The sequence below is a fragment of the Branchiostoma lanceolatum genome, chromosome 1, assembly GCF_035083965.1.
Source record: "Branchiostoma lanceolatum isolate klBraLanc5 chromosome 1, klBraLanc5.hap2, whole genome shotgun sequence".
Lineage (NCBI taxonomy): Eukaryota > Metazoa > Chordata > Leptocardii > Amphioxiformes > Branchiostomatidae > Branchiostoma > Branchiostoma lanceolatum.
The window spans coordinates 23,413,522-23,437,381 of record NC_089722.1 but is presented as its reverse complement, the minus strand read 5'-3'; the positions used below and the strand labels follow the sequence as shown (position 1 = coordinate 23,437,381).

The following is a 23,860-nucleotide window of genomic DNA, read 5'->3' as shown; positions in this document are numbered from 1 at the left end:
TTTAGACTCAAAGACACAAAAACCGAAGACACAATCTTCTCCATTTTGGCAGAGTTATAAGATGTGCGGCCTAACCAGCGTGAACGCCCTGGACAGAGCTGCTTAGAAGCTTAGTGTGAAGACTAACCAACTGCTGCCCACCCCTGTGGCAGGGACCCCAGCAGCAGTATAATCAAATACTGTAATTCACTTTATCTTCACGGTGTAAGGAAAATGGACATGTTCACTGAACTTTAACTTCACGGCGGTGCCAAGTGATTTACAGAACAGATGTGTGAAGGAATCAAATATGATTACAACAGGTTTTCACTGTGATGATAAGTTCACGGCACAGAGGTGACCGTGGAAACAGGTAACATAAAGTTACAGTGAAAGAGACAAGAATTAAAGTAATGGAAACTACTACAGTAACTACATAAGACTGTTTGGTCATGTACCTGCAGTCCAGAAACATGCACTGTAGCCAGATCCAGGCCAAGAGAAGAGCCAGCAGCATGGCAGGGAAGCCAAAGGAGAACCAGGTCACAAAGTCAATGCCTGGACCATCGGGGAACAGTCTGGAAAGAAGACAGTCAATTTGAAAACATTGTGCTGTTAACAGCAGCTGTTACATACTGTAGATAATAATTCTGAGGTAGAAGTTTTACTGGAGTACTGAAGTTTACTTGGACAGTGGCTCCTACTAAATGTGAACCGTCATATTAGCTGCACAATTCTTTTTCCTTGTAGTCTGTTACAGAACTGATCATTGATATGGATCTATAGCAAACTTTTCCGTCAAGAGTTTTGTAAAACACATTAACAGCTTTACCAAGGATGTCCTTAATTTGTTGTTGTAAACCTACATGTATCATATGATGAATGTGACAGGGCCTTAACCTTAGGTTGGTACAACAAAAGCTGACAGCAAAATAAAGGGTGAATTCTAAACTGTAAAATCATCACTCACGTGTCCACAGCTTGAGTGATGACCAAGTTGGGGCCAGTACCAGTCAGGGTGGCAGTCCCTCCGATGTTGGCAGCGTAACAAATACACAACAGCAGACCCTTGCCCATCTTGTCCCCCTTATCTACCGAGCTGCCAAGTGTCGGCACCTGTTTGAAGAACAACAGTTTGCATATGGGATTATGGAATTATATGATTATAAATCAATATGTTTTTGATGGAAATCTTAGATCTTTTTTTAAAGACGATCTAGAGGCACTTATTTAGTTACAGGTAATTTCCTGGCATAGAAACAAGTTGCAATTAGATATTCATTTGTATATTTGAGCAGATGCATTCATTCTTCTTTATTCTAGACTCCTAGAGCCTGGACAAAAAGTCTCTACCAACAGTTAAAGTAATTTCACAGACTTACTTGTAACTGATGAAGCAATAATTCCTTGGAAAATCATGAAGAGAAGTTAGTACATGTTAATACCATAGAATGCTAATTAGATCCCCATGAATTTTGCATGCAACATCTAAAACTGGTGGATGACTACCACATACATACATGTTGATTCAATTTTTAGACCTCTGCTTTCTTTGAACAGAACAGAACAGAACAGAAGATGAGTGAACATTAAGGTTGTGTAGAGACTAAGTTCTGTTGACATTTGAGTGCATTACCTGGTCTTCAGGTACTGTCGTGTCATCTTCAACAAAGTCATGGTCACTACACAACAAAAAAACAACAGAATACAAACAAACTGTTCCAATAAATCAAATCAGATGCAAAACAAGAATCAAACACTGCAACTGTGCAGGGACTAAAATAACAAATCATGATTGGGCTAAACTGTGATTGGGTGCACTTTACATCAATTTTTGTTTCAGAATTTTGTCAGAAATGGTTGAAAACATATCTATGTAGCAGCAGAGGACAACAAATAAACAAGTGCCAGCATGTTTTATGCTCGACACAACACCAGTTTAACATTTAACAACAAAAACAAAGGAATTATCAAGAATCAACAAGTAGTACTTTTCCAACCTAGCACACAGTTAGTCCATAAAATATTTATAAACATTAGCCACATACTAAACATGATTAAAACAAGACCTACCTATATAGTGACCGCTATATCTATCCTTGTCCTGGCCCTCTTCAGTATATAGGATATAATCAAACTGCCAGTTTTGATTTCTGAACTCTCCCCCTTTCTATTCACAGGCTCTATACAGAATTTAGGACAGACAGTCATAGGATAACCAGAAACTGATCATCCCTTGACTTTGTTTTGTAGGGGTACTATACAATAAGTAAAAGGCATCTGGTGGATTTTAGTCTATATCAATACCTTATTGTCTCCTGCTTAGATTTTCTAAACTTCACTCACCCTTCCTCCATTTTTATCTCCTTGAGTTTGATGTCCTCTTCATTCTCAAACTTCCCTGTTAACAAAAGACATGTTCAGGTATTACTTAAGTTATAGAAATGTATGGCATGAACAAAGAGGTAAAAATCTCTTTGGTATGAACAAATAACAATTAAGTCAGTTCATTTTAGTTCCTCAAACCAAATCCCTGTTATGCCCTAATCTCCAAGCAGATCCACGCCGGGCGCGAAAATCGTAGTATGCTAGCCAGAGAAGGTCCAGTCAGCCAGAGAGGGTTCATCAGCCCGGCAGGGATCTGCCCTAAGACGGACCTGAACAAGGTTATTAACACGCAATTGTTACCTAATCTCCCCGCAGTCAAACTGCGCTTAGAAAGAAGGTGCGAATTGTGCCGGCGTTCGAAGCCCGGCGCCCGTCATGGGTCAGCTGCGCGCTGTCTCACAGTTACCCGGCAGGTTTGAATTCCAGATAACAATGGAAGCAAGCAAGCGCTGGTGGACGGAAAGAGTCCGCCGTAATTTCTGTGCTATCTGGGAGTTTGAAATTATGGAGGCTCAACTTGATGCCATTCTAGCATGTCTGGAGAGTAAAGGTGAATTTGTTGGGATTGCGACGGGCAAGGGGAAATCCCTGTGCTACCAAATTGCATTCCGCTGTGTCGGCCGTGAAACAAAACTTGTTTCGATCGTCTCACCGTTACGAGCGCTAATCAGCGACCAAGTAAGGACGTTATGTAGAGACTTCTCGATCCACCGGACGACGCCATGGCTTCTGCCATAACTCAAGACTTGACAAACGACAAGACTCGGGTTTTACTGAACTGAATATAGACGCGAGAATCTGACTCTCAAAAAGATACAAAGACACTGAAAGATGGCGGTGTTTCGGCGTGGTTTTGCACCGCATCCAAGCGTGAAAGAATGGCCAAAAACAGATACCAAGTTGTGGTTAAAAAAAAAGACACACCAAGCATTCACATAAATAAAACGACATTTTAATCAATTATGGTTTAACATTAGGCTAGAAACTAATGGTGCAAATTTGTCTAACGGAAAAGTCTGTATGTCGATACCTTTGCTTTGATGCGTTGTGATGCGGTGTGTTCCCGCACTATTGTATCTGAGGGGAAACACTCCTGCTGTGAAATGGCGCGGCCGGCCGGGTTCGTCCCAGATTCGGGGTTGTAAAACGATAATCCCTGCCAATTTTCATGTTGGAGTTAAGCAGGCACGAGGAGGAGTAGAGGCACCTTCCTCAAAAGGTTGCCCCTCCTCGTGCCGGTTAATAACCTTGTTCAGGTCCGTCTTAGGGCAGATCCCTGCCGGGCTGATGAACCCTCTCTGGCTGACTGGACCTTCTCTGGCTAGCATACTACGATTTTCGCGCCCGGCGTGGATCTGCTTTGTTCAAAGTTTTAATGGCCCCTCTTGTTAAAGTGGTAGGTTTGTTTCAGTCACAGCATTTAAGACTTAACAACATTTTCTTTTGGGCTACTTAAGCTATCTTTACAGTATGTCTTTTATGCATATACACAATGGGCACATACAGTACATACATATAGAGGTGAACAGTTCCAGCCTTTAAATCCTTCACTCATAATTAATTTTGATGCACAACAATATTGAAATATTACTTTTCTTACAGCCAGCTAGCCTGGGTGCCATTCGATTACTACTGGGGCTCCTACACTCGCTGCACTGAAATTTGTCAGAGCAGCCAGTGTAGGAGCCTTGGTAGTAATCGAATGGCACCCAGGCTAACCACATGTATCTACCACACCTGCTTTCTCATCAGGAGTCAGAATGTTTTTCTCTTCTGGGTTGTCCATTCCTTTCTCTTTCAGCAGTTCCGAGAGGATGGCCTGTGCAATGGGCACCATCATGGCGGTTGTTGCTGTGTTGCTGATCCACATGGACAGGAACGCTGTGGCTGACATCATTCCTAACATCAACCTGGGATAAAAAAAACCATAAGGATTTCTACATATTAGCAACTGGGGTGTCCCTATGGTGTAGTGGTCTGCGCTGTTACTAGCCACATCTGGTTCAAATTACTTGGACCAGAAGGCCCGGGTTCAAGCCCCGGGTAGGACAACCCTTGGACAAGAGGCAAAGTAACAAAACTGAAACATCATGTACTGGTTTGCTGAACATGGGAAATTCACAACCAACATTTTCAAAATTTCATGTGTATATGATGAAATAGTTACCGTATCTTAAATATCAGCTCCTCCCACAAATAAGACTGATATTACATAATATTATACAAATTCAGATAAATCAAAAGCAAGTTAAAGGTTTGATGATAACCATCCAGTGATCCAGCTGTTATTTGAGTTCAAATACCCAATAGCAGGGGAGTTTCTTAGTATGTAATCAGTGGAACCTACCATCTTGGCTCAGAACCAACAGTCAGCAGGACCCTCAGTGCTATCCTCTTGTGGAGGTTCCACCGTTCTATCGCCACAGCAACCAGCAGCCCTCCAACAAACAGGAAATTGTTGTCCTGTGGTTATGCAAATTGCAATGTTATTATATAGCTTATAAGTTATAGAAACTGAGATTGCTAAATTCATGTGACTGTAAGGTCACATTATCATAATCATTTGGGCTGCTAGCAAGAACTTAGTCCAAAGTCACAAGTTGGAAATAAATGGGTCATTTTACCTGATGATGGCTGAAGTCAAACTGAAAATTTGAATTTTTCTGTAAAGTATTTATAGTACAGTAGCTAATATTATAATTTATATAAAATACATATGTTAGCTTGGAGTCCAGCCTTGTTAGCCGGTAGGGTAGCAATGTTGTGAGCAGACCAAAGCTTACAAGGTTGGACTCAGGCTTTACATGCATACCTTTAAGTAGTTGATACAGACGTCCTTCGATGACTGGACCCCCAGCATGGGAAACAGAACGATGGGAAGAAGAGCTGTGACAGCTAAAGGCAGAACTTCTGTGGTCCAGTACACTGCCATGATGATCACAGCATAGGCACAGGCTGCCATCTAAAGGAACATTAAACATTGTTTTCTCATTGGCGAAACATGGCAATTTTGGAACCCCTAGCAGTATTTTTAGGTGCTGTAGCATTATAGTCCGACACCCACTTCCTGAATTTTATGTAGCCTGTGTTACACAATCTGTTGCTATCATTGGCTAGTCAGTCAGGCTAGCCTAGTCTGGGTAAATCTGCTGTGCTAAGGCTAGCCTAGTGGGATAAGGACCTAAATGTAAGGTCAATCTGATAACACTAACAGCTAGGACAGCTGTCTGCCTCTATTTTCATCATTTTCATAGCTTTTGGGACAAGGAACAAGTGGTTTAACAAATTATGCAAATTGGATACCTCAAGAAATCATGCAAATTAATACCCAATTTGCATAGTATACTTAATGAGGAAACTTTATAAATCCATTATATTCTGTGATAGGAATTTCAAACATATGCAATATGCAATGCCAAACATTACATAGAAGTTGTGCAAACGAAGGCCTTATCTGCATCATTACTGAGGAAATACTATTATTGCATTTAGGATGGATGATGTTGATTTCATAAACATGACATTTGCAAGTTAGGTACAGATGAACATCAGGTAGAGGTCAAACTTTTGAATTCCAGTTTCAACAAAACTTCACCAAAATTTACAATTTCATTTTTTAAATTAATTTTATCATTTCAAGGAGGTTTGTGCTCTACGAACTCTCAAAAGTGTCGAGGTTGTCATACGTTGTATCTTCAACGTTAAGTTATATAGTTTTAGTGACGGTACCTTAGTGGCAGCTTGGGATATGTATACTTTTATACTGGTATAATTGTGTAAAAATGCAGAGCCACATTGAGGAATACATGATTTGAAGATGACCCCAGATGGGATTGTTTTGCCACATGTTAGCTGGCGCTCAGGCGTCTGTCTACTAGTAATGTTTCACACGAGCGAGAGATAGTAAATTATCAAACCAAACAAAAACAGACCAGAAATTCAGATCCAAACTATCCAGTATAAACCTATTCATGTGACGAAGAAAACTAAGAACTATCTTCTCGATGGAAGTAAAATAGAGTTAAGTAAAAGATCTTTATCTAATAAAATTTGTTTGTTAGCGGTCTAAACTGGAACAGTCCTACCTGACCGAAAATTCTACTCTACTCTACTCTACTCTTGTTTTCAGAACTCAGCTCTGTCCGTCGCAGTGGGGGGTCAGTGTCCGGTCAGGGTTCCGGTCCGAGCTCACACACAGAAAAACAGAGAACTTGTTGGAGAAAACACGCCAGAAGACACCTTACCTTGCTGTATTCTGTGTAGGCGAAGTAGATCGGGAGTGGACACAAAAGAAGAGGAGTGAGGAGGAAGACGAGAGACTTCCAAAAGGACAACAACTCCCTGACGATCCTCGGCGCCATCTTGCTGGAGGCGTCTTCAAAGTTTCGAGACTTCAACTTGAGAAATTTGGGGCGATCCGCTGTTTTGTGTTAACACGGCCAATGTCACTACTTCAAGAACTATGTTACAGAGTTAAGGAAGGTCAAACAACACGTTTTGGTTGGCGACCACCTGCTGAAAAGTTCTTCCAGTGTTGATTGATTTTCGTCGACGCGTCTTTTGGGGCCAAATGAAAATCACAACAACCTTTACATGAGGCTACCAAAGGAGGTTTGCGGTATCGCGGTCTCTTGATTATTTTCATACACATATCCAATACCGACATCAGAGTACCGAAACAAAATTTATGCCGGTAAGATATCCAATGTGCGAATTATCAGTCAGTTCTTAACCCTTTGTTTTGAGCTATAAGTGAAAGATACAATATTTTCAAAACCCCTGCGTTAGACATAACTTGCTTTGAACTTTGACCTGCCGAAACATATGGTTGACTGATTGTTGGCTAAATAGCTGAACCCTGGACATCACTGCTACCATTTCTAGGCGAATTTGTCTTTGATGTTAAGTATAGCAACTTAATTACATCCCTTTGATCAGCTAGTAACGTTGTAGCAAGACATTCAAGCACGAATTTGAAGGTATGTCCGCCACAGCCAATTATTTAGTATGTAGTCAACATCAACGTTGCGAACTTATGCCAATACGTTAGCAAAATTTAGTTCTTAGACTGGTTCTAGTATTTATAGTTTTATGTCATGGCCCCTGAGCCCCCGAGTATGCCATGGCACGCAGCTACTACATGTAACGTATGCAGCCGTAAGCAGGAGTAATGCGAGGTATGTTGACCATTCCGAGACGTCATGTTTGATGGCTATTGTTGGTTGAACTTGTGACCTGACAAATAGGTTGGTTATACGTCGCTTCCCTCCGAAATACAATGGTGTTTCCCTTGAAACCGCAAGGTAGCAGTTCTTCACAGTATTACAAACAAATACAATACACCCGGGCACTATACCACGTGACCTCCTCTTCCCTTCACAGCCTTCGGCTGAAAGGTTCGTGGGATTTTTGTTCTCCGATTGGTCAAGGAATTGGTGGTTTGTTTTTTCACCCTTTTGCGGCCTTTTCTGTTCCCATTTCGGATTAGAGAGGTCCTCGAGGTCCCACTGTCTCTGTGGGTCCTTTGGTGGTTTTGAGTTTAGTTGACTTGATACTCTACTCTACTCATGGTTGATGGCTATTGTTGGTTGAACTTTTGACCTGACAAACCATGCCAAGCATAACCTCCTTGGACAAACAGGTGTGCACCACCAAGCCATTTTATATAATGTCCAAGGCAGAAAACAGCTAGGGGGAGGGGCTCATCAAAAACTATAAGTTAGTTAAAAACTGGTAAGAATATCATATAAAGTTAGATCTTCTTTAATATACATTACTATAATAATGATTCATAAATCATGCCAACAGGTTAAGCACCGATTCATAACTTTTTTTACCCTGGAAAGTCTTATCTAACATTTCTTACCTGCGTTCTGGAAATATTTTCTACAAATTGCACCTTGCAAGAGGGAACTACTAGTGCAGGAAAATTTAGCGGTTGGGGGAAATGGAGTAGGTCACGGCACTTAATTTTAACGATGGGAACAAACATCACTGTCTCAAATATTAGTGATCAAATATTTGCGATTATGAAATTTTAGCTGTTGACTAGTGACAGTTAAATCAGCTAAAATTAAGTTACAGTTAACAAATCAAGAATTACAGTATATTGAACCTAGACTGGATTGTTTTGTCGCCTGATGATGGCTCACTTGGTAGCATGTATGCTTGATAATCAGACAGAAGACCAAAGTTTTAGTCTCTGTAGGGTCATGTCTTTCCTTTTCTTTTTTTTTTACATTCATTCAATAATTGATTAGTCTTTTTTTGCACCATCTTTCAAGACCAATACACTGTAAGGAGTTACCGGTGGGGTTAGGGCTGGCGGGATCATGGACATCCTGTCAATAATCCCAAAAATCTTATTGACAGGAACATCCTGTCAATAGTAAAAGAATATTCTTGTTGACAGGAGTATAACATCCTGTCAACAGTCTTGGCCTGTAAAATAATGTTAGGAATGTTTCACAGAACTACGGTGCTTTCTTGGTGGAAGTGAAGTGACAACAACATCATGCACAGCCATTGGAGAGATTGTCAGGTACTTTTTGTCTACATTGATACTGTATTCAATACTAATGGTAATAGTATTTGAGTCCTGTCATAAATCATTAATGACATTTTAGTGTAACAAAAAAGGTTCGCCAAAAATCGATATTTCAAAATAAGCTTGTTGACACGCGTCATTCTTTAAGTATTACTATCATGTACATTCCTGCAAAGTTATATTGATAAACATCGAAGCACATGCCAAGGAGAGCGTTTTTTTCTAAAAAAAGGCGTGTGGCCTTATAAATCATGACATCATACTAATTTGCATAAATTATCACCTTGCCATAAGGTACTACCTGAAAAAGAATCAAGGTTGAGGAAGGTTTATAAAGCTTAAGAAAGGGTTTTTTCAAAAACATCCTAAAATTCCTCAGCCTGACCCTTCAGCAATACCTTAATTGTTTCTTTGACTTTTTACAAATTTTGAAATCCCCAGTGAATTTCAATGTGTTAGTTATTCACTTTTATTGTATCACAGAATTTGACATGACAAAAGAACAACTTCATTATGTTTCTGAACAAATTCATTTAATGTTTTGTTTAATTGTTCCTATTTTCTAGGAGTGGTCCAAGATTGGACTGCCTCTGTCAACAACAAGCAATGAAGCCTGTAAGATGTACGATGCTGTAGTTACGCAGGTAAGATTAGTTTCAACATCATATAACCACCCATCCTTCCATTTAGTTAAAGTTGTAATGTATCAAGTTGGTAAACTCCCACCTGTTATACCCTGAATGACTTTCATTACATTTGCTATACAGGCTGTTGTTAAAATGTCCTACAATTCACTCAAGCTGACACCACGTCAGGGATCTCCCCAAAGAATGGTACAGTGGCGCTCCTCCATCCTGTTCTAATCCCAGCTCCATCCTGTTGATTTTCAAATTTAGGGTATTTTTTCCAATTTTTACCCAGCAAAGCCTGTAATTTTGCTCAAAACTAGAAATTTCAGGTGTAAAGCTGAAGTTGCAGAAAATAACTTCCATTATGTCTGAAAAAGGTAACATCCGCTCTCCTTTTGAGAGTTGTGCGCCCCCTCCAGACCTCCCCCCTCGCGACACGTATCCTGTGCCCGGCACCCTCCCCCCATCCTGCTATATATTTCTGGGGAGATCCCTGCACGTCTGCTTGTTGTGTTACAGTACGTGGGGTGGTATGAGGAAGACAGTGTTGGAGGCATGGAAGGTTCAATGGGGAAAATGATGCAAGCAGACCCAGACTTTGGTATGATATGATGATAAAAGTACTAATGAAATGTAGTAATATGCTTTTAATTGTTGTTCTTCCTGATATTCATAACTGTGATGTATTTTTCTTCATTTTGCATTCCCTCATTTTTCATGGTGCAAAGTAGAAGCTAGAAGCAACTGTTAGTATTCTATATGAAGCAAAGAGACTACTTATTGAAGTTAGACAAGAATAGCCCTGCACTTAGTGACTTTTCCCACTATGAATGATAACGAAAGTGATATTACGGCCTCATGAAATGTGGTAAAAGCATTGTCTCACATGATTTGTTTCAATAAGAAATAAGAAAGGCATATGTTTGTTAATTTTTGATACATGATTTACAGTCATGGGGAAGGTGATTGGTGCCTGGTTTCAGCTGGGTGGGAAGTCAACCAATACAGATGAAAAACTGAAGCAATACGTGGAGGGGTTGGTCCAATCTGCACAAAGTAACAACCTGACCTCGCGAGAAAAACAACATGTGGACGCCATACAGCTATGGGCAGAAAAGTATCCATTTTCTTGTCCAATTAGTTGATAATGTTGCCTGACCTCATATAACTCAGATTATTTTCTTAACTCATTAACAGTCATGTCATCTTCCATAATGCATGAAACCATTTTAATTCTATGTAATTCGTAGACAACTGCTATATTCAACTATTTAAGTGGAATCTGCAATTTTGTGTGGTGTGTAGAAGGGAAAGTTGTTTGAATCCAGAATAAAGTTGGTTGACCAGGTACATATGCACTACAAGCAATCAAAATACCTTAGTTTTATCTTCAATGGAGTTTGATTGCCGTTGCTGTCTTTAATCTGTAGGGACATGCAGGGTGCCTGTGGAATATGGGAGAACATTCTGCTAGACAACCCCACAGACATGCTGGCTGTGAAGTTTGCCCAGATGTCTTACTTTGCTCTTGGAGAGCGGGTACAGATGAGAGACTCAGTGTTAAGGGTGATCCCTTCATGGAAACCTACTATGCCTCTGTATGGGTGCGTATGCTTTAGTCATTGGGCCATTACACTCGAGATGATATTCATCAATAAAGGGTTCGTAATTTAGGATGCTGTAATTATTATTTTTTACTCATTGACAAGTGCCATATGATTTTTTTATGCATGTACATGTATTTGTGTTTTGTCTGTTAACATTATGTTTCCTCTTACATGTAGCTACTTGCATGGAATGGAGGCATTTGGTATGGTACAAACCAACTACTACAGAAAGGCAGAACAAGCTGGCCGAAAGGTGAGGAAAGTGTTGACTGTAACTGACCATTAACATTAATCCGTTGGGTTACATAAATCCGCCACTTTGAAAACAGTGGGTTTGAGAGATCTCTAGTGCAGCACCCCCAGGTATGCACAGTTTAGATATACAGGAGTGCATTATACTGGGGGATGTTGGGTTGGAGATCTGTTTGGATGTATCTTTTCAGGGTGACAGAATTGTATTTGTATACACTCTGGTGGAATTATGTTAGTAGATAAGTTCTTAACTTTATCTTTAAATGATGGTATGGTATAGAAGTGACAATAACTCAATGTTAGAACAATGTTGACACTATTTTTGAAGCTTTTACAAAGAGAATGTCCTTGTTGTTGGAAGGCCCTTGAGCTGAATCCTCGGGATATTTGGGGAAGACATGCCCTCTGCCATGTGATGGAGATGGAGGGGAGGCAGAAGGAAGGCATCACATTCTTGTCCAACAGCTTGAATGATTGGAATGTAAGTATGGTTGTAAAGCCTTTGACACACAGTCAATGAGCTCCGGTCAAACTTGTTGATCACCAGATCTAGAAAGTCACTGAATCTCAAAATTGCCAGAGAGTCGTTGCCGTTTTGAATTGGGCTCATTGACCTGTTACCGTCAACCGATCGCAAAAGATCATGCGATAATGGAAAGAATACCGTGCAGAGTACTGTCAAAAATGTAATTCAGAGCTAGCAGACTTGTCAGACGGTCAATGTCCCTTCTGTTTGATGGGTTAAATGTCAATGATACTCTTTTTTAAAATTCAAACAATATTGAAAATTGAATTTTTATTGATATGCACTTAAGGTGATCAAGCATTTCAGTATTTATAGATTGGTTGGTTGGTTGCTTGGTTGGTCGGTTGGTTGATTTGTTGATTGATTGATTGTAACTCACAGAAACACCACCTTACTAGCCATTGCTACTGGCACTGGGCTCTGTACCACATGGAGAGAGGAGAATACTCCGCAGCGCTGGACATCTATGACAGTCAGTACAGGGGCAGAAGAGATCTCTACTATGCAGACCCCACCTCACTGCTCTTCAGACTCAATATGGAAGGTGTGACGCTTGTTTAAGGCACTGTTTGTTTGAGAAGGCTGTTTTTACTGTTTTGGTTATACATGTACATTTTTGTGCATGTAATATATTGAATGGGGAAGGCGGCAATATCTTTGGAATTATGGCTTCCAGATTAACTTGTGCTTCTTACAATAGCATTGATATTGTTGGACACATACATTTACGTTCTGATTTGCAAGATAAGTCAGACTGCAACCATTTTTGACATGTGCTCATTTCAGTAGACCTTATGAAAGTCGCTGTACTTTTGTTGTGTCAATTAAGATTTAATGTGTATTTCTACTGTAAAACACTGGTACTAGTACCAAAAGTCCTTTCAGATAAATTTCATTAATAGGGAACCTGCAAGAAAACTTGAGTACCAGCAGTTGCTAATGTGTGCTTAGTCTGATAAAAAGGTTATCAGAATATGTGGAGTAGTGTTTGTTTTTAACTATCATAGGTGACCAGAAGACACCTCAGGAGTGGAGGTATGTCTTATATGTCTTAAAAATCCACATACATGTATAACAGAAAAAGTGGGATCATTCGTCTTCCACTGTCTCGGAAAAAGAAGCCGAACCCAATAAGTTAGAACTTAGTGTCAGTAGCTAAGACTAGAGTAGTCATATGTTACATCGTTCGTCATTTTCTGTCCATCCACTCCGTGTTACATGTACATGTACTTGCAATTAGCCTACGGGCAGGAATTTGCAATAAACTTTCTATATTCCATCTGACAAATTTGTGTATTCTGTGAACACACGTAGGTGTGGATGTGTCCGACAGGTGGGATGACACCTACGATATGTGCAAGCCTTTCCTGGACGAACGGATCACCGTCTTCAGGGATCTTCACGTCCTTCTGTCCTGCCTTGGGGCCAAGCAACAAGACTCCACCAAGGAGATGATGGACTCCCTCAGAAATTTTGTCAGGTGAATGATTGGTAAAGAAGAAGAGAAAGAAATTGCAAAAGGAACCTCTCAAAAAATTGATAGATGTTTATGCACTGTAAGTAAAGCATAACAATCACTTTTATACAGTCTTGGAACAGAGATTCTGAATGATTTTGAAGGCCAGAATGCTGTCATTTTGTGAAGCATGGAGACTGAAAAGTTTTACAGTTGCACACTTCTAAAGATCAATCAAGCTATGGGGCCAGATTCAAAGCAGATTAATACCATTCTTTCATGCTATAATGGACAATCTTATGTTTCTCCAGTGAAGAGGGAAGTCAGTCTGTTGTTGCTAGGGAAGTGGGAGTTCCTATCTGTGAAGCTCTGGTGGCGTACGACGAGGGAGACTACGCCAGAGCTGTGGACCTCATGGCACCCGTGCGGTACCGCGTGGGATCCATAGGGGGCAGCCTTGCACAGGTGAGAATAAGCACACTGACAACATCAGAAGTTGCATGATTGTTTTCATAGAAAACTACAGCAGACAAACAGGAAATTGGAGCACAAATGAAGGTGACAGATCAATTCGAAAATGTAAGGATTGACACATGTATATAGGTTACATACATTCGCTAGTACAATGGAATTGAATCATTTTCTATGAAATTTAATGATCCCCCTCCCACTTAAAGCCTTTTGGCCTTTTATTTATGTCTATACATATATATTTTTTTGTGAAAAAAAGGAACAGTTCTGTTTTTGGCAGTATTGCCAAACAATGTCTATAAGGTGTAGTGTTTGTTGAGACAAGGTATTTTACATGTGTAGTTGACCTGAGTTGCATGATTGTCTGTTACTTTCTGTTTTCTTGTAAGAAAAAGACATCATCATGGATAATTGTGTTGCCATACAGCTGGATGTGTTCCACCTGTGTCTGATCAATGCTGCCATCAGGTCACCCAAGAAACAACACCAGAACTTAGCCAGGTAAGTCAACTCATCATGGCTAATGTTGTAACTTTACTTTATGTTGTCTTTTGTTCCTAGTATCTGAACTTCTACAACAGAGGCATCTAAATTTAATTTCATTTTCAATTTTTGTGTTTATTTAAAAGTTAAGAAATGTATTAAAGGAAGAAAAAACAATGGAGTGAAGAAGACTACAAAGGTTCTACTAATTTTGAATTATTCATTCTAAATAGTGGTATTGATTATCATCCTTTGTATTAGTTTGTTAAACCTACACAAAGTTGCAAATAGTGGCAAATATTATACATACATTTGTATTTACAATGAACAATTCCAAGGTGTCCAAACTGTAAAGATTGTGCAAAAGTGTAACTGATACATTAAGTTGGATTTATCTTCTTCCAGTTTTTGTTCTCACATTGTATGTTAAGGGATTAAATGCTTTATATATAGTAAGCGTATGAACTAACAAGTGTATCTATGGAATATTCTACATGTTAAATGTATTTCAGGGCCCTTTTGGTGGAGAGGAAGGCACTGAAGGACAACTCTCCAATGACTGACCGACTGATGGCAGCAGCAACTTTGCCTCTGTGAAAATCATTTCGGACTTATCTACAGACAACAAAACATGTATAGCCTACGCTGTTCTTTCATTACAAAATTCGAATCCTGAAAGAACAGTTTTACATGTAACTTTAGCTGCTTCAAATTTTGTATGCAGCAAATTGCTTTTAGAATAGTGCTTCATGAATAATCATGCTTGGAGTATTCACATGACAAGCAAAGAACAGTGCAACTGAGAAATCCTATTCTATCGTTGCCAAATAAACTACTACCTCGATACCTGGGCAACGGAAAGCGCCTTCTGCCCTATAGAGCACCCAGCCTATTACACCCAGCCTAATGACGATATACATGTAGACTGGTTTCCAGGTTATATATATCCTTATATCGCATGCTACTAAATTGGAGAAAAGTGTGTTAGTTAGTTGGTTGGTTGGTGAAGACACTCACTCGGTGAAGAGACAGTGCAATAAAACACACTGATGATAAGCTGAAAATTCCTAGTATTATCAATCTGGAGCGCTAGCTTTTACTTGCATATGACTAAGCTCTGTTCCAGAATTATAGAAAAATAGAAGGAAATGAAGCAATGAAATAACACTTTGAACTGATTTGTAAGTTTTTAATCTCTATTTGTTTAAACAGACAGTGCTCTTTAATCTGAATTTTATGTTTACTTTTAAATTTGATAAAGCTGAGGAAATATTGCTTTATCCTACCTTGTCTATAGGTATGTGACAAAATGGGTAGAGATTCACTAAATTACTAATGCAGTAGATACAAATTACAACTGCCCATGGCCACTACACAGGCCACTAGATACTAGACATTTGTTCCACACTATCTTAAGAGTGTTATGATCATAATATGAGCAACATATTAAGTATTGTGATGATGATATATTACACATTCCTTTTTGCAGCTGAATGAAATCTTGTCTCTCAGCATTGCAGTCACTACTTGTATTTTGTGTGTTTGTCTCTCTTATTAACTTATGCGTATGTCCGTACATGTACAATGGAACGGAACATACACTACATGTCAAGCAGTTTAAATCCCATTGATCCACTTGAAGACCCTGACTATGAGCTGAGTAAAGAAAACAAGAAGGATGCAGGGCTATCCTTTCGCCGTTGGATCAAATCTTTCAGCGATGTGTTTTATTTGAGTTGTGCCATAAGTCTGCCCTTTACCCTACATAAAGATTCCAGCCCTTTTTAGCATATTGAAAGAAATCATCCAAAAAAGCTTTGCAGGATATTTGTAATATTTACCATGCATGCACCATAACGTTCATCAAATTGACTTTATGGTGCATGCATGGAAGATTTTGTAACTGACCACAGCTCAGATGCAACAAGAACATATAAACTGTCACTGTCCCCGCTTGGAAGATGATATCAAGTAGTGTTCTGGGCCATGGGGGACCTAACTAGTATACTTAGCTCTATATGAACTGAGAACACAGTTAAAATGGCTGGCAGGGAATAACTCATTCCCACAAATAACGGTCTGAAACGATATCTCTGTATATGACCAAGAGGTCGTTCCCTCTAACCTAACGGCTGCCGTCATACTGCAGGCAGGTTGGATAACATGTTTTCCTCGATAATTTTACAAGAGGCTGGCCCCTAAACTTACGAATGCTTGAAATTTCACTTGTATAGACCAATCGTTGCTCCCCTTCAAAATTGGCAGTACAACCAATAAAGTATTGGCTGCACATTGTCAAATATTTACATATTCGTATTTTGACCTCGGTGGGCGTGTATGTAAATGAGGCCGTCTAGCCACCTGTTCCTGTGGTGGCCATTGTCGGGTGTTTACATACACGTGGCTTAGTTTAACTCGAGGCTTGGAGAGCTAACCCTTAACTTGAGACCTGTACCGGTGAGTGAAACATTTCTGTGCTGTTATCAGCCTTGGAACGATGTAAAGATGTACTGTCTATGACAGTCTTTAGCAATTGTTAGATGTGACGTTATAACAGTCTTGTTGACTATAAAAGTGCTTGCCAGGGGCGTCTCGCAACGGATGCCAGCCAAGCGTTTCAAACTACATAATAGAATAGACAGGAATGTGAAATAGCTGTACAGTCGGCCGGTGTGGACGCTGGAATTCGAAGGTCATGATGGCGGCTTTCATGGAAGTTTGACGCTGAGTCAGTGATCAAGGTTCACAAATACTTTGGGCATCGTGTTGTTGACTTGCAATGGGCACGTTGTCCACAGTGCACAAATACATTTGGCCCACTTTCGGTGTTTACCGTGTCCCAGTTCCGCACCAGTTATGAACAAGAGTTCGAAGACCTAATCTAATTCAATTGTTATGATTAACGTTAGTTCTAAAAGCAAATTTTCACAATGTGTAAATCCAAAGCATTATTTCTGGATATAGATTGCTCATTCATTAAAAAGATATACCTTACAGTTAACGTTACATATCGAAAAATCATAAGACATTTCCAACTGATAAATGACAATGTATTATCTCTCCACATGGCCTTCTGACTGATGAAGACAACATCATGCACAGCCACTGGAGAGACTGCCAGGTAGAGAAAAGTTCATATTTTACATGTGAATTATCGCTATTGTTCATCGCTTGCTTTTAGACTCAAAAAATGTTGGAATCGTGACTATATAGCGTATGCTGCATTGTCATTTAAAAGAATAGAATTAGAATTAGTACAGTATAGGTTTCCAGTTCGTCAGTCACTACCGTGGCCGACAAGTACACGTTTCTAAACCCCTGCTCTTGCAACTCGACACCGCTGCTAATTCTCAGGCCAGCTTTTTCAAAAGATTTTGTTGTTACAGGAGTGGTCGAAGATTGGACTGCCGCTTTCGACAACAAGCAACGAAGCCTGTAAGATGTACGATGCTGTGGTTACACAGGTACTGGTACTAAATATTTAAAATACAGCTTAACCTACCTACCTACATACCTAGTCCATTGACCTCCAGGTCGTGGGAAGGGTCAGCTTAACAGGGTACTCCTAAGAAAAAGTAAAGAAGACAGCAAGCTACATGTTGGACCTTTGTCATGTTTGTCTTTGAGTCCTTTAATATGTAACGTTAAGTGCTGGACCCACCGCACACTACCTATCAATTGCTCTTCGGATTGTAGCTACTAAACATATATGTTCATCAAACCTCAGGCAAACTGATTGTTGAAAAAGACAAACACCAGTGCAAATATTTCTCGGTCCATGGACCGTGATTTTCAAGTTTTTAGTAGATAAAACTATCAAATTACAACCTTTGACAAGAAATCCCTGCTGGAAAAAGTAAATACGTGAGCATATAAGAAATGAGGATATATGCTCTGAAATGACTAACTCAGAAATATGTAACATAAATGGATGGCAGAGTGCCTCTTTACTGTTTCAGTATATTGGGTGGTACGACGATGACAGTGTCGGAGGCCTGATGGGGGCATTGGAGAGGATGATTCAAGCAGACCCAAACTTTGGTACATATTTTATAATCTTTCTCTGCTCGATTTCATTGACTCTGTCCAAATTCTAATTTTGCTGTATCAATCATTCTGCAAAATGATCGACATTACGATTCATGATAAAAACATTTTTTGAATCACGATTATGAAAACCATTCCGTTGATGATGAAGCTCACTAGTAAAGCCCCTATCTGACTGGACCCGCGGCACGTTGGCGGCGTCGCTGCGTCCTAAACCGAACCCTTGACTTTATAATTGGAATATCATGCAAATCGTAACGTTACATGTATGACAAAAAAGACAACAAAACACACAAAGCTTAAAAAGATTCGTGTTTTATCGATGGAATTCGTTGAGTGCTTTGCCAAATCGCCCGCTGGCAGCGAGGTCGCCAACGTGCCGCGGTTCCAGTGAGATATAGGAGCTTCAAAAGAGATCATCATGATTATGTATTCATGTTGCTAACTCATGATCAGCTTTTGTGTTTATCAATTCCAAACAGTCATGGGGAAGGTGGTCAGTAGTTGGTTCCAACTTGGTGGAAAGTCTATCAGAAGGGATGAGAAGTTGAGGAAATTTGTGGATGACTTGGTGAGATCGGCGCAGGGGGACAGCTGTACCTCCAGGGAAAAGCAACACGTGGAGGCCATTCGTCTCTTGGCGGAAAGGTACATTCAATTTCCTTGCAAGCCTGAGCTTCTCACGATAACATGTCACAGTCACGACACAGTCAATAGCATGACGACAGAAGGGAAATTTCCAGATGTACCAAATGAAGTATTAACTGATAGACCTACCAACTACTAAGTTCCGAATACCAGCTCAAAAAAGACCAAGAAATAATAATGCTTTCAACACCAGAGTTATCAAAGTCGGATTACTGTGTTCAAAAATTCGTATATTCCTATAACTATCGTAAAGTGGACTTTGTTGCCACCAAGTACAGTAGTGACATCCTCATGCTAGCTTGAAACAACGCTTGCAGGTAGACGTGCATAAGTTGGGTGTCACAGATCGTTCAGTGTAATATAACAGCGTACCTGTGAAGCCCGGGTGTGTTACGGATCCCTTTCACCCTGGATAGAGAATTGTATTTCTTCTAATTGACTGTTGCCATTCCCTTGGTATATTCTAAAAGGTTCTTGTGATTGATTTTCAACAAAACTTACACTTAGTTGAGTTGTATGTGTTCTATGTTACATCCTCAGGGATATACCTGGCGCATGTGATGCCTGGGAGAACATTCTGGTGGAATATCCTACAGACATCCTGGCTCTGAAGTTGTCCCAGGCCTCCTATTACGACATTGGATACTCGGCACAGCTGAGGGACTCGGCTGCAAGGGTGCTCCGGGCCTGGAAGCCGAGCATGCCTCTGTATGGGTCAGTATGTGTTTAGTTCCTAGTTTGGTGAACATACATATCCCCTTATTTCTGGACGAAAGCTACATAATATTTGATTGACCAGGGCAAACGTGAGAGCACATCTGGCAATATACTAGTTCTAGCCACAACAGCTAGTTGAAAACCCACAGAAGCCTAGCCTTTGTTTTTGTTAATCTATCTATTTACTTTTGGTAGACGACAAGATTTATAAGACACATTATGGTTTGCTTGTTCTCACTTCTACAGGTACCTGCACGGGATGCATGCATTTGGGCTTGTGGAAACCAACTTCTACGGCCAAGCTGAAAAATCAGCAAGAAAGGTGACATTTCAATGCTCTTAACAATAAATATACCACGGCAAGTGAGCCTACGATGATTGCTTCTTGTTATGATATACGAAAAATACCGTTTAAGCTCTGGCAATCAAACACCTTTAACTATTGTGAATTTTAGATGATACATCTAGGCCACCAGTTTTGACAGGGCGTACGCTAGCTAAGATGCAATCGTTATCAAAGAGATACAGCTTGATAATGTTCTCTTGCACTTACACAAAAACCGTGTTGTTGTCGCTGAAAGGCTCTTGAGCTGAATCCGCGGGACATCTGGGCGACCCATGCCGTGTGCCATGTGCTGGAGATGGAGGGAAAGCAGGAGGAAGGCATCAGCTTCTTGTCAAACACCTTACAAGACTGGAGTGTAAGTAAACGTAGAAGATCACAGCATGTTTTCAACCTTAGAAACTAAGTCGTTTGATGTAAATCCATCATATTGATGATAACTTTGATAATACAAACATAGTTGAGCGACTATTCATGTTGCCGTGTTTAATTAACATGATGTATTTCCCAGAGAAACCAACTGACAGTTGGCCATTCCATATCCATGTATATGCTGTACATAGTAACATAATGTTCTTGTCAAGGTGTTCATGCACTAAATACTTCGGTACACGTCGAAAGGATCGTTAACGTTGATATAAACGTTACTTTTATTACATGATCCAGAGCTGTAACTTGTTTGCTGGTCATTGTTACTGGCATTGGGCACTCTACTACATGGAGAAAGGGGACTACTCTGCAGCTCTTGACATCTTTGACAGCCAGTATAAGGGCAGGAAAGATGCCTTCTTCACGGACACCAGTTCTCTTCTCTTCAGGCTCAACATGGAAGGTGTGAAAAGTCTTTATGAAGCTAACAAGTACGACTTAAGGCAGTGCGGAAAGACTGCAAACATTACGTAGAGATTGTGGCCTATCTGTCACTGTAAGATTATTACAAGGCGATGTGGTTGCTATAAAATAGAGCTCAAAATGTGTCCGTATGAAAGTGCATGTAGAAAGAAAATTTTGTCCAAACGATACACTCGAAACGGGACTCATCCAATATTTGTTTGGGCTGATCTATGTATTCGGAACGATTCATTTTTGTGTGCAGGAGTGGACGTAGCAGACCGGTGGGATGACACATACAAAATGTGCGAGTCTGACGTGGAAGAACGGGTCGCTGTCTTCAAGGACGTTCACCTCCTTCTGTCCTGCCTTGGGGCCAAGCAGCAGGATTCCACCACGAAGATGATGGAGTCCCTCAGAAGTTTTGCCAGGTAAATATAGACTATAAGTTCGAGAGGAAACAGTGTCTGTATTCTTTGTGTCGTCCAGTGGTCTTCGCCGCTCTTGATGAGCAAGACTTCATACAATTGTTGTTGTTTTTTCAGTGAAGAGGGCACCCAGCCTGCTGTTGCTAAAAAGGTGGGAGTTCCTATCTGTGAAGCTCTTGTAGCGTACGACGAGGGAGACTACGCCAGAGCCGTGGAACTCATGGCACCCGTGCGGTACCGGGTGGGCTCAATAGGGGGCAGCAAGGCACAGGTGAGAACTGGGATAGACATTGACAATCAAATGTGCAGTTAAAGTCGATAAACAGATTAGTGGCATCATGTTGTAAACTTTCCTATGATATAGCGTAGAGGGGGATGCTCATTACACTTTGTGTCCCAGCCCTTGGATTTGTTTCAGCCATCCCGTTGTTTGTCTCTCCAATTGCCTTGTGCCGGCTGAGTCTCGCGGGCCACGTTGTACGTAGTGGAGAACCAGCGGGAAAGCTTCTGCTTTGGAACCCGGGCGCAAACAAAAGGATTGGTCGACCAATCACAACATTCAAGAAACTCATAGAAACTGAAACTAATTTGGAAGGACAGGAACTCCTTTCTGCAATGAAGGACAAGACGTTCTGGAGAACAAACTTCACTTGCTGCACCTCGTAAGAGGAGGACCGATGATGATGATGATGATGAGGATGAAGATGATGATGATGATGATGATGATGACGACGACGACGACGACGACGACGATGACGATGATGATGATGATGATGATGATGACTAGCAAAGTCATGTTGGTCAGAGTTTAATGCTCGTGTGCTTGGTTGCAAATATGTTAATTTGCTGTTATGTTTTTTCTAGCTGGACTTGTTCCACCTTTTCCTGATCAACGCTGCCATCAGGTCGTCTGAGACACGACACCATCAATTAGCCAGGTTTGTTTATTCATTAAGCATGCTCAGGTGTACATCAATAACACTTATTACCTTCAACTACTTTCCCGTTTGATCTCTAGAGCAGTTAGGCTAGGTTTCTAGCTAACTGTATACCTTTACTGTGTTCGATCCTTTCGGAAATTACCCTGTATGTCAAGATAATTATCTCGACGAACCACGTCTGGTGCCAGAATATTCGGATCCAACCCAAAAGTTTGGATCTCGATCTCACAAAAATGCCAATTATTTCACCATGATTGTAACGATCAATTTAAGGGGAAAGAATTAGATTAAAGACGACTTTATATTGTTCACCTAACACTATCCAATTCTGTAAGCCCTCATATTCATTTTCCATCCTCTTGCTACGGGTAGGATATGTATCGTTCATAATGCAGGCTTCTTGATATGTGTTCCAGGGCCCTATTGGCGGAGAGGAAGGCACTGAAGGAGAATTCACCAATGACTGACAGGCTCATGGCAGCGGCAGCTCTACCTGTCTAAGAACAGCCCAGATAGGGAGTTCTTCTATATGAGTTTCAATTCACATATATTGTGCTTGGAGACACTCACAGAAGAACGTAGTGGCACAAAATCATGTTCAATCAATTTTACATACAAGACCATGTAATGAGGAGAGATGTTTAAGAATTAACCGAGCAAATTAAGAAGTAATGAGCAACATTTTTGAAGAAAAAAAGTCAAAAGAAGGTATATAGTTTCTTGCGATGGACCTATCAACACGTTATTGATATGAAACAATATCGAGGTGTATTTACATAGAAATTATGATCTAAGTCGGACATTGGGATGCTGCCGAGATGGTATGTCGTCATATTCTCCTACCTTTCGACTAGTACCTATATAAACATACGTTAGATCCTTTTCCGAAGTGCGACTGCCGCCGAACAAACACGAGAACACTGTATAGTTGGAGGAAGGAGTGGGGAAAGACATGCAGCATGCAAAAGAACTACCTGGCTCACACTCTTCACAACTTGATGCATGAAATATTTACGGCTTATATAGCCGGACCGCACTTCTACGTTATCCCACACATGGCTGCGTCCAATATGAAAGGGTAGAAGGCGTTGACGGAATGGGATCAGTGCTTGATGTTTTCCCATTTATCTTATGTGATGTACAAAATTAATGCTCCCAACTGTAACATTACCAAGCTTACGACAGGCGAATGCATTATTCATATCATAAAATGGCAAGCAAGATACCAGATTACCGAACGCTCTCCAGGAATATTTCTTGTCGTGATGCTGTTAATGGTTTGTCATAAGCTGTAGCTTGTAGTAATAGGTGTAAGCCTCCTGTTATGTTGACAAGATTCGGCACTCATATATTCTTGTTACGACTTAAGGAAGAGTTGAAAATATCTTTACACCATTGCGACACTCGTATTGTTTATCAGAAAGTCGTTGCCAATTTAGATGGAGCTTTGCTGCACTATAGTTTTCATCATAATATTTTGTTACAATGAAATGTATTTCGCACAGGAACAGGGTTGATTTAGATATTGATACAGCCAACTTTAATTGCAAGAAGGACCATTGGCTCA

At 40.4% G+C, this 23,860-nt stretch overlaps 3 protein-coding genes across 7 annotated transcripts in view; 2 read left to right on the top strand and 1 right to left on the bottom strand.

Moving 5' to 3' along the window:
* Positions 1 to 7,028, bottom strand: part of LOC136442570 (Na(+)/citrate cotransporter-like) — a 45,636-nt gene extending 38,608 nt beyond the window's left edge. Inside the window, exons 1-8 of one of the 4 annotated variants that reach the window (XM_066439530.1) lie at positions 6,612 to 7,004; positions 5,180 to 5,329; positions 4,715 to 4,830; positions 4,105 to 4,277; positions 2,326 to 2,380; positions 1,616 to 1,661; positions 950 to 1,095; positions 438 to 557 (exon numbers count right to left, since the gene is read on the bottom strand). In XM_066439530.1, coding sequence (XP_066295627.1) covers positions 438 to 557; positions 950 to 1,095; positions 1,616 to 1,661; positions 2,326 to 2,380; positions 4,105 to 4,277; positions 4,715 to 4,830; positions 5,180 to 5,329; positions 6,612 to 6,728 — 923 coding nt within the window. In that variant the 5' untranslated portion in view covers positions 6,729 to 7,004. Of the gene's footprint in view, positions 1 to 437; positions 558 to 949; positions 1,096 to 1,615; positions 1,662 to 2,325; positions 2,381 to 4,104; positions 4,278 to 4,714; positions 4,831 to 5,179; positions 5,330 to 6,611 lie in introns of all 4 variants that reach the window. The other 3 variants (XM_066439522.1, XM_066439513.1, XM_066439503.1) reach the window with 3 other exon arrangements.
* Positions 7,029 to 7,155: 127 nt separating this feature from the next.
* LOC136442614 (tetratricopeptide repeat protein 38-like) lies at positions 7,156 to 15,850 on the top strand. Of its 2 annotated transcripts, none has more exons than XM_066439562.1 (13): positions 7,156 to 7,346; positions 8,839 to 8,908; positions 9,481 to 9,558; positions 10,063 to 10,144; positions 10,495 to 10,660; positions 10,974 to 11,147; positions 11,328 to 11,403; positions 11,764 to 11,883; positions 12,310 to 12,472; positions 13,243 to 13,408; positions 13,696 to 13,849; positions 14,283 to 14,356; positions 14,851 to 15,850. In XM_066439562.1, exons 2-13 carry the CDS (start codon positions 8,882 to 8,884, stop codon positions 14,933 to 14,935), a joined length of 1,365 nt encoding a protein of 454 aa, XP_066295659.1. In that variant the 5' UTR covers positions 7,156 to 7,346; positions 8,839 to 8,881; the 3' UTR covers positions 14,936 to 15,850. The 2 variants fall into 2 exon arrangements, with proteins under 2 accessions (XP_066295659.1, XP_066295666.1); XM_066439569.1 differs by lacking the exon at positions 7,156 to 7,346 and adding an exon at positions 7,395 to 7,763.
* A 720-nt stretch (positions 15,851 to 16,570) lies between these two features.
* On the top strand, positions 16,571 to 23,526 carry LOC136442603 (tetratricopeptide repeat protein 38-like). The gene is made up of 13 exons (XM_066439551.1): positions 16,571 to 16,795; positions 17,425 to 17,459; positions 17,725 to 17,802; positions 18,298 to 18,379; positions 18,868 to 19,033; positions 19,574 to 19,747; positions 19,997 to 20,072; positions 20,332 to 20,451; positions 20,760 to 20,925; positions 21,190 to 21,355; positions 21,470 to 21,623; positions 22,217 to 22,290; positions 22,710 to 23,526. The coding sequence occupies exons 2-13, from the start codon at positions 17,433 to 17,435 to the stop codon at positions 22,792 to 22,794; spliced, it is 1,368 nt and encodes a 455-aa protein (XP_066295648.1). The 5' UTR covers positions 16,571 to 16,795; positions 17,425 to 17,432; the 3' UTR covers positions 22,795 to 23,526.
* The last annotated feature ends 334 nt before the right edge of the window (positions 23,527 to 23,860 follow it).

What these genes read in the sequence shown, in the direction of transcription:
- LOC136442614 (XM_066439562.1), top strand. Translation starts at nt 8,882, where the DNA reads ATGCACAGCCATTGGAGAGATTGTCAG. An exon ending in GCCATTGGAGAGATTGTCAG is followed by an intron (nt 8,909 to 9,480) that starts GTACTTTTTGTC and finishes CCTATTTTCTAG; the next exon opens with GAGTGGTCCAAGATTGGACT. An exon ending in GCAAGCAGACCCAGACTTTG is followed by an intron (nt 10,145 to 10,494) that starts GTATGATATGAT and finishes CATGATTTACAG; the next exon opens with TCATGGGGAAGGTGATTGGT.
- LOC136442603 (XM_066439551.1), top strand. Translation starts at nt 17,433, where the DNA reads ATGCACAGCCACTGGAGAGACTGCCAG. An exon ending in TCCCTCAGAAGTTTTGCCAG is followed by an intron (nt 21,356 to 21,469) that starts GTAAATATAGAC and finishes TTGTTTTTTCAG; the next exon opens with TGAAGAGGGCACCCAGCCTG. An exon ending in TAGGGGGCAGCAAGGCACAG is followed by an intron (nt 21,624 to 22,216) that starts GTGAGAACTGGG and finishes TGTTTTTTCTAG; the next exon opens with CTGGACTTGTTCCACCTTTT.